General features: G+C 47.3%; 1 protein-coding gene across 1 annotated transcript in view; it reads left to right on the forward strand.

Moving 5' to 3' along the window:
* Positions 1–275: 275 nt before the first annotated feature.
* DDAH1 (dimethylarginine dimethylaminohydrolase 1) overlaps positions 276–12,798 on the forward strand; it is a 56,323-nt gene continuing 43,800 nt past the window's right edge. Inside the window, exon 1 of the mRNA XM_058808756.1 lies at positions 276–581. Coding sequence (XP_058664739.1) covers positions 276–581 — 306 coding nt within the window. The remainder of the gene's footprint in view (positions 582–12,798) is intronic.

The following is a 12,798-nucleotide window of genomic DNA, read 5'->3' on the forward strand; positions in this document are numbered from 1 at the left end:
CACACGCGGGGCCGGCCGGGCCCGCCCGTACAGGTAAAGCGGCGCCGCGCGCGGAGCGGCCAATGGCGCGGCCCGGCGTCGCCGCCAACCAATGGGGGCGCGGCGGCGGCGGCCCCATGGAAATGTGCCTGGTGGGGAGCCAATGGGGCGCGGCCGGGCCGCGGGCGGCGCTTTATGCGCTGCCAGCGCCGGCGGCGGCCGCGCGTCCCTCGTCCCTCTCCGCCGTTCCCGCTGTACGTCCCCCGCGTCCCTCTCCGCCGTCTCCGCCGCGCAGCATGGCCGGGCTGGGCGGCGGCCTCGCCGCCTTTGGGCGCTGCACGCACGCCGTGGTGCGGGCGCTGCCCGAGTCGCTGTGCCGGCAGGCGCTGCGCAGCGTGGCGGGCCCCGAGGTAGACTTCGCCCGTGCGGAGAGGGAGTATCAGCTGTATGTGGGTGTGCTGCGGGGCAAGCTGGGGCTGCAGGTGCTGGAGCTGCCGGCCGACGAGAGCCTCCCCGACTGCGTCTTCGTGGAGGATGTGGCCGTGGTCTGCGAGGAGACGGCGCTGCTGACCCGCCCGGGCGCGCCCAGCCGCCGGAAGGAGGTGAGGTGCGGGGCGGTGAGGTGAGGCGGGCTGCGGTGCGATGAGTGCGGTGCGGGCCGGGGTGCCGGTGCAGGTGAGCTCGGGGCGGCCGCGCCGTCGGGCGTGTCCCCGGGCCCGCCCCAGCCCCGGCGGGAGCGGCGGAGCGGGGACCGCGCTCGCAGCCGCAGCCCTGCCCGGCGGGAGCGGCCCCGCGCCGGGGCTCAGCCCGGTACCCGCGGCCGGCAGCCGAGCTCGCTGTGCGGCGGAGCCCCGCTGTGCTGGGATCACTGGGGAGCGATGCTCCGCTCCCGGAGACAAGTGGATGGGCAGTGTAAACTATGACTCATCCATTCTGGGGCGTGCGGGCTTTCGCTCCGTGTCAGCGTGCCCAATCCGTCCGGCGGGAAGGGTCGCTGGCGGCTTGTGCGGGTTTGTGTCCGCGGTGCAGCCTTGCTCAGTCCACAAACCCCATATTCGGTACACGTTGAACCCGAGCTCAGCCCCAGGCAGTGCATCACTGGTGCCTGTGATAATTGTATGTACTGGCCTGTGCACAAGAGCTGGTGTGTGTTTTGCTGTACTTGGTGCCAGCCTTAATGCCCTTGAACCTGATGTTGCCTTCCTTGTACAACCATTGCAGGTTCCCTTCATGTATGTGGGACTCAGGCCATTGAAGAGAGGTGTGGTGGATGCACATCCACAGGAGCCTTACTTTAGGTCTTCTTAGTACTTTCTTAATGTCTTCAGCCCACTCATAAATTAGTTTCATCAGGCAGTGCATGCATTGAAGTGCCACCCAGTTATCTTCTCAATGAGCAGTGACCACCTGCCTTCCTGTAAGCGTCTTTTAATGTAACCCTTCTCATGTCTCTTTCAGTTCCCATCATTGGTACCATAGTGCATTGTGAGATCCACAGGCCTGTGCTGTTCTGCCTGTGGGACAGGCCACTAGCTCTAGTACAGCAATAGCTCACTCCTCTTGGTCTTGGAGTATTTTACATAGTGCCTTTCTCTTATCAATTGCAAAGTTTTCTTAAATTCTCCCCAGCAGTGTAGTATCTGACATACTGTATACAACTTGTACATGTGCACTTCGTGTGCATAACCATGTGTATTTACTCTTTGTAACACTCTGAATGCTCTTTAAGGTGACAGCACAAGAGTGTTTACCACATGCTACTCTCAGAAGCAGCTGTTTCTTAGCCAGAGTCCAAGTGAGTTTTCACTGGTCCTTCCCATGACACACTGATATGTAGCTCTGTGAGTCCTGCTGCCATCTGTACTATTTCCCCTTCAGGAGAAGGGATTTACTTGAGTGACTGGTCCAGGCAGAGTCACAAACGACAGAGACAGAGCTTTCAGGCGTAATTTGAATATTATTAGTGTTCTTGAATGATGGAGCAATCCCTCCCTTGAGTTTTCTATGAAGTAAAACAAACAAAAAAAAAAAATGGAACAAGTATCCTTTTAAAGTTATAACAATGCATGGCACTGTAGTGTAGTGCTTGTCTGAACATTTAACTCTTATTTACAACAATTCTTCCTCCTGGTAACATCATTACAGCCATGTCTTGTGGAAAGGGGGATAAGGGGCTCGTTTGTGCAGGATGCTACCTGACTATTCCTGATCTCTCTCCTCTCCAAGGCATCCTCCCCTTCCCAGGTGGTTATTGTCAGTTTTGTTTTTCTGGAGTGTCTGTGTTGAGTAGTTGGTGACCAGGATGTCATATGAAAACAGTGAAATGGCAAAGGCTTTAGAAGGCAGGAGTGCACACATGCCTACTCAGAGCTCTGTGTGCTGTGGCAGTGTGTGCCTTGGACATCTTTGCAAACATCTGTGATAATGTCACTTTCATAGAGCCCCCAGAAAGAGCTGCATGTTGTAGCTGCATGAGAGTGTATCCAGAGCTTCTCTGCTCTTATTTCCTCCAATTTTGGTTCTGGAGATATCAACCACAGGTGCTCAGGGAGTCCAGGCACTGATGTATGTGGGCACCCTGTGCTGAGGGAGCCCAGCAGCTGCTCCTGACCCTCCTGCTGATCCCAGTGAGTGTCTGTTAGCAGCCTCCCAAGATAATTTTCTGAGGTTTACGTTCAGTCTGAATTCCCCATTGAGATAGTCTCTGGAGTCTGGTGGCAAGTGATGTTGCTGCAGGGTCTGTCCTACCATCTGTCCTGTCAAATCTGCCTTTATCAGTGACCTAGAGGAAATGGAGGCATCTTTATTGAGCTGTGAGTGGCCCCAAACTGGGGCAAGGTGAGAAGTGATACCATTGAGGTCTAGGCTGTGCAGAGGGTCCTTACCAGGCTGAAGAAAGGGGCTGACCCATGGAGACCTCATGGCTGTACAGGGACAGGTGCCAAGTGCTGCTCAGGAAAGGAAGGATCCTACATCTGTTGGCTGTTATGAAAGTGAACCAAGGCTGTTGCAGTGCACTGTCACTTGTACTGGGTGACAGGGAAGGAGGGTGGAGGCAGGCTACGTAAGCACTGGTTTCTCAAACTGCAATCTCTTATTCTTTTTATGTAACATAAGTGCAAACCCATGAATATTTTAGCAGTACAGTTGGTGTATGCTTGGCTTAACCCAGTAAAGCCCAACTCCTGATCATGCACTCCTGAGCTGGCCCTCCCTATAAAGCAGGACTCAGCTGGACTTGCCTTACTGGTCTCTTAACTGTTGGATGTATTTTTGTCCAGGGCAGGCAGAGGCAGAAGGAAAGGATGAGGGTCATAGAGCACCATTTCTGCCAGTAATTAATAGAGGGAGGGTTTGTGTCCAGGAAGGCTGCCAGAGAGGCATTGGTAGGTTGAGCTCTGAAGCCTGGTCAGACCAGTGAAAACTGATGAGCACAGGGATTGCTGAGGTGCATCCCAAACACAACAGCCTGGTTGCATTCACAGCTGAAGCAGTGCTGTTTCAGGTGTGTTGTGCTTTCTGATAAACTGTCTGCCAGATGCATGTACTGAGCAACACTGTCTTAATCTCCTCTGTTTCATGCTATGAAAACCTATAATGCAGTATTCAGGAAGGATCCAGCTTTTTCTTTCACTGACTAGACTCCTTATTCAGAAGGCTTGTCACCAATTACGGTAACACTATGCAGTAGACAAATTTCTGCACTAGTTTGTAATAGCATTGATTGAGCTTTCAGGCTTTACAGATATTATTGCTTATCCCCCCAGCAACACTGGATTCTTTACTGATTGTCTGTCTGGAACAAAACATAATAAAATCTAGGGTTATGTCTGTTCTTGCTCCAAGTTATTGTAAGGAGAAAAAAAAGAATTGAATTAAATTTGGTCATGTTCAGGCAGTGCTGGGAAAGAGCCCAGTATTTTTTTAGTAAAGTAGAAAAATTAGTCATGCATTAAATGATTTGTTTGCAAATCAGACTTATTGCAAGGGATTATGTTTCTGTGTTATAAGCTTCTGAAGTTACTTTAAAATTCATAGTTTCTGTGGAGTTTTTATTCGGCAGAAAGGTAAAGGCTTTTGAAGTAAGCCAAAGGTAGATTGCTAATATGTCTAAACTGGTGTTTTGCTTAGCTCTGTGCAGTGACCAGTGCACTTGATGCTTAAGTTGAGTAAGTCCAATGGAAATGTTGTGATCATTGATCAGATTGCCAGTTCCAGCACCTTTTGTTCCAGCAGTATGTTCTCAATTGTTTATTCCTCCTGTATAAACTCTCAACGTCACCTTCTGCATACAGCAGGGTTAGTTGCTGTGAAGAGCCCTCATCAGCACATTGCTCTTGCAGCCTAAGTTGTCTTAATGTGCTTGGGATAGCACAAACCAGCATTTCTACCATTTCTGTGCTTATGCAGACTGATGGAAACCCAAAAGCTCAGCAAAATGCACCCACAGTGACCTGGCCTCTTCTCAGCTGCCAAACAGAGAATGGAGAATTAGTTGGTGCTGGGAAAACTACAGGAGCTGCTGCAGAAGAGCTCAGTGTATTTCCTTCCTTGGTTAAGAGGAAACTTCTACCCAAGACTTTTGTTTTTCCCTACACCCCCAAGACACACTGGGAACACTTGTGACTGTATTCATGTAGTGTAGAAAAGCTGATCCTTTAGCAGTGAGGGACAGAATTAGCAGTGAAGAGCTGTGGTTGTCAAATCCCATTCTCTCAACAAGAATTGGAGAAACCACCTAACTGCTTTTTCAACATCTCTTGGTATCTCCTCCCAAATCTACTTGCTGTGTGGCAGGATTTTGTTGACAGCCCATGCTGTGCTGGGCCAGGTAACCTGCTCCTCAGTGCTGAGCACCCTCAGGTGATACCCCCTCCCACCCTGTGGAGCCTCTGCATGGCTGTGTAGCTGTGTATGAGCCATAGCTTGCAGCCTGCACTGGCCCCTGGTCCCAGCTGCAGCTTACTGATTGCAGGGATAGTTCTCACACCAGGAGGTAAAGGTTTCTAAAAAAAACCAGAAGGTTACTAAGTTATTTATGTATTGTATACACTAAGGTAATACAGAATAGCTGCTGCTAAGTACAAGACACTTTTTCCACTCTCTCTGTAGGTATAGATGGTCCTGCAGGTTAATGATGTCTGTTTCAAAGTAATAGAAAAGCTAGGCTCAGGAGAGAGATTTAAGGCTCTGCTGGGCTCCTGAACTTAATTAGGTTATGGGGATTTTGTTTTACAGCATACACACGTGAGCCTTTAGAATCCTTTAAGTTTGAGAAGACCTTTAAGGTTGTGGAGTCCAACTGTTAAGTCAGCACGGCTGAGTCCACCACTAAACCATGTCCCTAAGTGCCCCATCTATGCAACCTCCAAATACCTCCTGGGATGGTTATTCCACTACTTCCCTGGGCAGCCCAAAGCTTGACAACCTTTTCAGTGAAGAAGTTTTCCTAACATCCAATCTCAACATCCCTTGGTGCAAGCTGAGGGCCTTCCCCCTTGTCCTGTTGCTTCTGACCTGGGAGGTGAGACTAATTCCTCCCTCACTACAACCCCTTTCAGGTATTTGTAAAGTGATGAGGTCCCCTCTGAGCCTCCTTTCTTTCAGGCTGAGCCCACCCAGCTCCCTCAGCTGCTCCTCACAGAACCTGTGCTCCAGACCCTTCCCCAGCTCCATGCCCTCCTCTGGGCTCACTCCAGCCCCTCAATGTCTTTCCTGAACTGAGGGCCCCAGAACTGGACACAGCCCTTGGGGTGTGGCCCCACCACTGCTGAGGACAGGGGGACAATCCCTGCCCTGCTCCTGCTGGCCCCACCATTGCTGACACAGGGGGACAATCCCTGCCCTGCTCCTGCTGGCCCCACCACTGCTGACACAGGGGGACAATCCCTGCCCTGCTCCTGCTGGCCCCACCACTGCTGACACAGGGGGACAATCCCTGCCCTGCTCCTGCTGGCCCCACCACTGCTGACACAGGGGGACAATCCCTGCCCTGCTCCTGCTGGCCCCACCACTGCTGACACAGGCCTGGAGGCCATTGGCCTTTTGGTCACCTGGGCACAGCTGGCTCATGTTCATGTTCAGCTGCTGCCAACCAGGTCCTTCTCCACTGGGCAGCTTTCCAGACATGCTGTCCCAATGTTGTGCTGCATGGAGTTGTTGTGACCCAAATGCAGGATCCAGTACTTTGTATTGGTGAACCTCATAGAAGTGGCCTTGGCTCATTTGGTCCAGACCCCTCTGGAGAGCCTGCCAGCCACAGGCAGTTCAGTAATGCCTCCCAAGAATTCCATCAACCAGTCCCTTAAACAGGCCATTTTCTCCAATAATCAAAAAATATTTCATTATTTCAGTTCCTAGGGTGGCCTTCAGCCTCCAGATCACTCACCAGTCCTTTCTGTTCACAATCACCATATCCAGAGGGACCTAACACATCAGTAACCCTTTGCTGCCACATGGATCTGCATCCCCTGCTTCCACTGAGACAGCAAATGGCTGTCTCAGCAGCCTCACTAAGCACACCATCCCTCAAACATTGGTGTGCTGCCCCTAGGCTTATCTCTAGTTAGCCTGGATTTTCTCTTTTTCTCTTCAAATCTAGTTTAAAACTCTAGGGCTCAATGAGCCCTGCCAACTCCTCTGCAAGGAGAGAGACAAGTGTCTCCAGCAGGCCTGCTGCTGTGTAAACCTACCCATTATCAAAACCCAAAAATTCTGCTGGTGGCACCAGGCTCAAAGCCAGTATTGATCTGCTGGCTCTCCTGTTTCTGCACTCATCACTCCCTGCAGTTCCAAAGCTTGTGCTCCTGATCCTTTAACCAGTGGTCCCAAGGCTCTGAGCTATTTTGGTTGCCCTGAGACTTCTTGTTGGGACTTCATTGCTGCACACCTGAAAAATCAGCAAGTGATAATAGTCTGAGGGCTGTAGCAGGGGAGGAAGCTTTCTCTTCCATCTTTAACCAGGGCCCCAGGGGGACAGCAGGCTTCCCTAACAAGTGAGTCTGGTCTGCATGGGGGGCCTTCTGTTCCCTTCAGAAGGGAGTCTCCTCTCTCATGTCAGTGGCCTGTCGTTTTTCCCTTTATGGTGGCAGATTTGATGCTGGGCACAAGCTGACTAAACCTCAGCAACACCTCCAAGCTGGATGAACCAAGCAGAGGAGCTCCTGTGCTGGGCACCCCTCCCACAGGGATGCTCAGTGCTGAGGCCAGCCTGGGGGAAGAGCAGGGCGCTGCCTGCAGCCCAGCTCAGGGTGACAATGTGCTCCCACTGGGCTCTGTCTGGGCAGCTCTATCAGTCATGTGGGTGCAGAGCTTAGTCAGGCTGTGCCTTTCTGCTCCCTGCTTGATCTGCCACTGTCAGGAATCTCTCTCCTTTCCATGGAGGATTAGCACTGGCTGGTCACTAGAGAAGCAAAAGATTAAATGTTTTATTACCATTTTAAATAATTCATGGTTCTTTAAACTGTCACACAAATTGTGGTAGTCCTTTGTTTTCACTAACCCTTTTGTACATCCTTATCGTGCTTTACCCTTGATAACCCAGACCACCTTGGTGTTCCACCTCGAAAACTTGTGATAGGAAGCACAGAGGGTACCACAGTGTAATTGCTTGGTAGCTAAAACAGCAGGTTAGTAAACTTGGGCAAACACTTTACATGAAGGCTGACAAAAATTGGAGATGTCACTAGGTATCTTTCCACCTTCTTATTAGACTGGGGTTTTTAATACCTTTCCTGTTCTATACTGAGCCATATATACATACTCCTGTAGCCTATCTTTTCATCATATTCTCTAACCTTACAATTAGAGTGAAAGCATGCAAGGTACTGTCAGCGTTTTTCTGTCATTCTGAAAACAAGTTAAGAAGTACCAGCCAGACTTTGGATAAGATGCATACCTGAGTTTTAATGTGGGATTTGGTTGTTCTTTGGACCTATAATTGGCAAACCCAAATGTAATGATCTTCTACAAACTTAGTGTTACTTGGAGACTTTCTCCAGGATGGTGTGTGATGCCCATCATGGGTTACAGAAGGCAGTGAAGTAACTGATACCAGAATCTGCTTCAGTGTTTTCCTTTATCATATCAATAGCTTTAATTTTCAGTGTATTCTGTATTAGTACATAAATTAAATGAAAAGCATGCAGTTGAGGAGAAAAGTTTCTTAAACAGTACTGAGAAGTTTAAAAAAACCCCACTCATTTAGGTAACATCAGGTAGACCTTTATCAGGAACCAGTGTAATTATCAGTATACATGAGAATGGGTGTTTTAGCCTCCTAAAGCAGACTATTTAAAAAATCATCTGCTTCACAGTTTAAGTGATGCCTTGTGGTTTGGGCATGCAGTTCTTTGGTCTTAAAGATCATGGCTGATGTAGCTCTGACCCTGCATTAATAAGGCTAACACTTTGGGTGAACTGGCTATGCCAAGAACTGCATTTTTTCATTTTCAGTTTTCCTTCTGTGATCCCCTATTTAATGAAAATGTTAGGAAGTAGCTTCTAGTCAGATCAATATAAATGGACTGTATTCATTATAATTGATTTCTATTTATAGAAATGTAAAACAATCTTAAAGAACAGTCCAGGAGCAGCTTGGGTTTCATGCTTTTCTAGTAGAAGCCATATTTAGACCTTGTTATTGAATTGTGATGTCAGGATTCTCAGAAATATCCTGAGTTGCTGACCAGAAGATTAAAAAAAGTCAGAACCCAAATTAAATGCCTGTTTTTTAATCTCTTGTAGACACTTGATTATTATTGTGCAAGCCTGATGTCAGCTTCTGTACTTTGTTAATCACGGTTCCTTTAGCTGTGATAAATAGCCCTTGGTGATCTTATGGTTCAGTAGAAATGCTGAGTGGTTAAAGGTTCCCAATAACCATAAGCATTTCCACCAAGTAAAAAGATCCTGTGCTGCTGCTCTGACTTATACATATGGCTTGGAGCTACCCTGTTCCTTCCCCCAAGAACTTGCTGCTTGGACTTTCAAATTTAACCTAAATAGTTGATGTTTTGTAGTTTTTTGTTTGTGTACTTTGGTTTGTTTTGGGTTTTTTTGCCTTTTTTTGCGGGGGGGGGGTGGGGTGGGGGGGCGGTTTGTAACTGCCTTACTTAAAAACATTGCAAAAACTAGTTTACCACAGTTACTTCTGGAGTTGTGGTTTCAGGATTCAACGGTGAGTTCATAACATCCCCAGTGTAGTCTGCCTGGTCAGTTGTGTGCTTAAACTTCTTGTGTCCCATCATCCCTCCTGGTGGAGTGACTGGGGCATGCAGCTCTTCAGCAAGCCTGGCTGATCTTAGCATGGGTATTTTTCATTAAAATAAACACATGCAGACTTTAATTTCTACCACTATTACTGGTTATTTTGAAGTGATTCTGGAGCAGGTGCTCTGCCTCTGCTGCAGGCTCAGCATGGCTCTACTGAGGATGCTGTGGGAAGTGACTTCAACAGCAGGTTTTAACTTGCAATACTCTGTTCATGCTGAATATTTAGTGAGCTTAGCTGCTCAGTCTGGGAAAGCAGTGTCTATGCTTGTGTTTGTCAGTTTTCAGAGGCTTTCTTGTCTTTGTCAAAAGTTTCCTAGTAAATAATGCTGGATCAAAAATGTAGATCTGGTCATTAAATGCTGACCTGAAATGAGAGTTATGTATACAAAACAGTGTTCATTAATCATAAGTTCCACCAGTACACACACACATCTGTGTAGAAGTCATTGTTTATGGCAGGCATGCCAACCAGAGGTTGTGACTACAGAAAATATGTTCCTACCAAGAAAGACATTACTGTCAGTAATTACTGATCATTCATCCCTTTGAAAAATAAACCGTTCTGCTTTTTTTTGGTATTTATTATAGAAGCATATCCCTAATCAAGTTTATGGTATAAGAGAGCTTCACTCTTGGTGTCAGATCTGGTCAGTCACAGTTGTAGGGTGAAGATAAATGATGTACCCAGAGCATGAGGTGACAATATCTTTGATTGCTGCCCCTTTTATAGCAGTATCAGGAGTTTGTCTTCCAGAAACAAGAGTGAAATGTCTTATGGCTGAGCTGTACCTGAGTCAGGTCTTGCATTCATCCAAGGCCAATGATCACCTAAACCACTGTGATGTGCTGTTTTTCTGTCTCAGAGTCAATATTAAAACCATGCAAGTAGATAAAAATCAGCTCATTCACGACTTGCAGAACTCATTTTCATGTCAATAGAGATTCAGTACTTGGCAGCATCTTTAAAAAGGGATTGTGATAATTTGTTTCTGGAGGGTTCATTATGTATGTTCACAGCAAAGGATCTGGCTATCCACGCCTGTCTCCGGATGCCAACTGAAGTTCTTTGGCAAGATGAAATCATCTATCTCAGTCCCAGCTGGCCACTGAAGCAAACCAAACCAAAACTGCTACATAATTGGACACTGTTGACAGTGCTGTGATCGATTTTGCATTTCTCTTTGCTTTTTCTGAGGCTTTTAATGTAAGAGCTGTCAGGAGGCTGAATCCTGTATGTCAAAGGGGGTGGTGTTACAGGATAAGAATCCTGCTTGTGCAAATGTCTCTGCATTTCAGTGTGGTTGATGTCCTTTGAGCTGCAGGCCAGCAGCCATGGAGATGGTCATCTCCATGCAAACCCAGGCTAGAAAGACAAGTGGTTTAGAGATAGAGCTAGTTTTTGACCTGCTCTCCAGAAATAGCAAGCTATGTTTTAAAAAATAATTTAAATGTTAGTGGTAAACTGCAGACCATGTCTCTGTGTAGAAGTAGAGACATTTAGCAGCCCTATAGGAGTTAATTTTGCAAATATTAAAAGCACTTTGAAGCATTTCACCTACTGAAGTACTGAGTGTGTCTGTCATCACTGTGCTTAATATAGTAAAAGTGATGAATCTCACATTCTTCTGACATTTTACAGAGGAGAGGTGGCATGGCTATTGCTGGTCACTAGGTATTCACTGAGGTTTAATTCACTTATTCTTTGAACCTGCTAAAAGGCTCTAATGGAAATACTTGTGCCCGTGCTAGCAAGAGCTGGAGCGAGCTCTTGAGAGGCAAAAATGAACTGATAGAAACAATAGATAGTGATGGAGGATGATATGAATGGAATGCATGTATTTTCCAGTAGAAAAGTCTCATTGAGGGCTTCTGCAAAGTTTGCCAGTTTTTTTTGCAAAGTGGTTTTGGGTGACTCCTGTAGCCAGTACTCCTGTATTCAGAAACTTCAAACTATGGTGCTTCCTTGGAGTAGAGGGTGTTGGACAAGAAGGTGGCACAAGGTTGTCATAACCCTTTTCCACATTCCTTCTGGCTGCAGCAGCTTGAGATGTGTGCAGAGAAAGGTGGTTTTGGTGTAGGTTTCCAAAAGAAATCAAGCAGACACTACTCTGGTGTTGCCCTTACTGATATTTGTCCCATAGTTCTCGATCCCTTTGATCTGAAAGGTTGCCCCGCCAGCATCAGGGCAAGGAAAAGTCAAGGCAGAAGTCAGTGTAGGAGAGGCTTGCTGTCAAAGGAAGGGGTGGGGAGTGACCTCACTGTCTGTGTGGGGGAGAGCCCTTGCCAGTACATCATCTGTCATACAGGGTGCCATGTCTTCACTGATGATGCCATTCCAGCTGGGGAAATCTAATCCATACAGAATGGAGCTTCTGCATTGCCATACAGAAATCTCTTACCTTTATGACCCTTAAAGCAAATGTTTCTGTTCTGGATTGTGATCTTATTGTCACATAAGATAATGTAAAATTAATAAACCATAATAAGCATATAATAATAAATAATAAGCCAACATATAATAAACACATAATAAAGCAATCAGCTGCCTTGACCAGAGAGCTCTGGCTTAGGACAGTTCCTTCTAGATCAGCACTGTATACCTCCAGTATTGCTGAAAGGCCATTTTCTTGACTTGGCTCAAATGATTATTCATCTGGACCTAAAATGCTGTGTGAGGTTCTGGTTACCCATTTTGGAAATGTAGAGTAAGCAGAAAAGGTGTGTGGATGGATGAGAAGACCTTGCTGCAGTGTAGAACTGTTCCTGGATGAAGCCACACTAATTAGATGCCTTCAGCTCAAAGTTATTTTGGGGATGGGAGAAATAGGAGAGTTCTACAGTATCTCAGATGATATAGAGCAAATGAACTGGGAGTGACAGTATGGAAATGACGTCCAGAGCAATACCTGGGCAGCAGATTCCAGCAGAAGGAAGTTCTTCATCATGCAGTGCACAACTGAACTGTCAGAGTCATTGCCAGGATGTTGCAAGGTTGGGGGGTGGGGGGACAAAAGTACAGCTGGGTGTCACTATGAAAGACATATCCATCAAGAGCTGTTTTAACTCTTTGATCCAGATGCAATAGCTGGCTTTGGAGATATGTGCATTACCTCTTACAATAAGCTGGGGACAATATACTGGGGCCAGCAGCACTCTGTGCTTGTTCTTTGTGCTTGTTCCCTTCAGCTCTCAGTCCTGGCTGCTGCTGGAGTCAGGCTGCTGGGATGTGCAGTTCTGTGAGCCCTAAGCTGTTCATGTATTATGAATAAGCTGTAATACTGATAGCTGCTCAGCACACTCCTAGTGAGTCCCTTGCTGTGATCCTGAAGGTCAGAGCTGTTCCAAGCCTGTTTGGGAGGCAGATGCCCTGCCTTAACCTTGCACAGATCCTGCTGGTGTTTTCCTCCCACCTGGCAAGGGAAAACTTGTTTTCAGCCTTAATCAGGGTGTCCAGTGGCATAAGATGGGCCATCACTAGCACCAGCAATGGGTGGTTTGTGGTCAGATGTTGATTTATTTTTTCTTCCCTGCCTCAGGATATCCATC

Source organism: Ammospiza caudacuta, chromosome 7 (assembly GCF_027887145.1).
Source record: "Ammospiza caudacuta isolate bAmmCau1 chromosome 7, bAmmCau1.pri, whole genome shotgun sequence".
NCBI lineage: Eukaryota > Metazoa > Chordata > Aves > Passeriformes > Passerellidae > Ammospiza > Ammospiza caudacuta.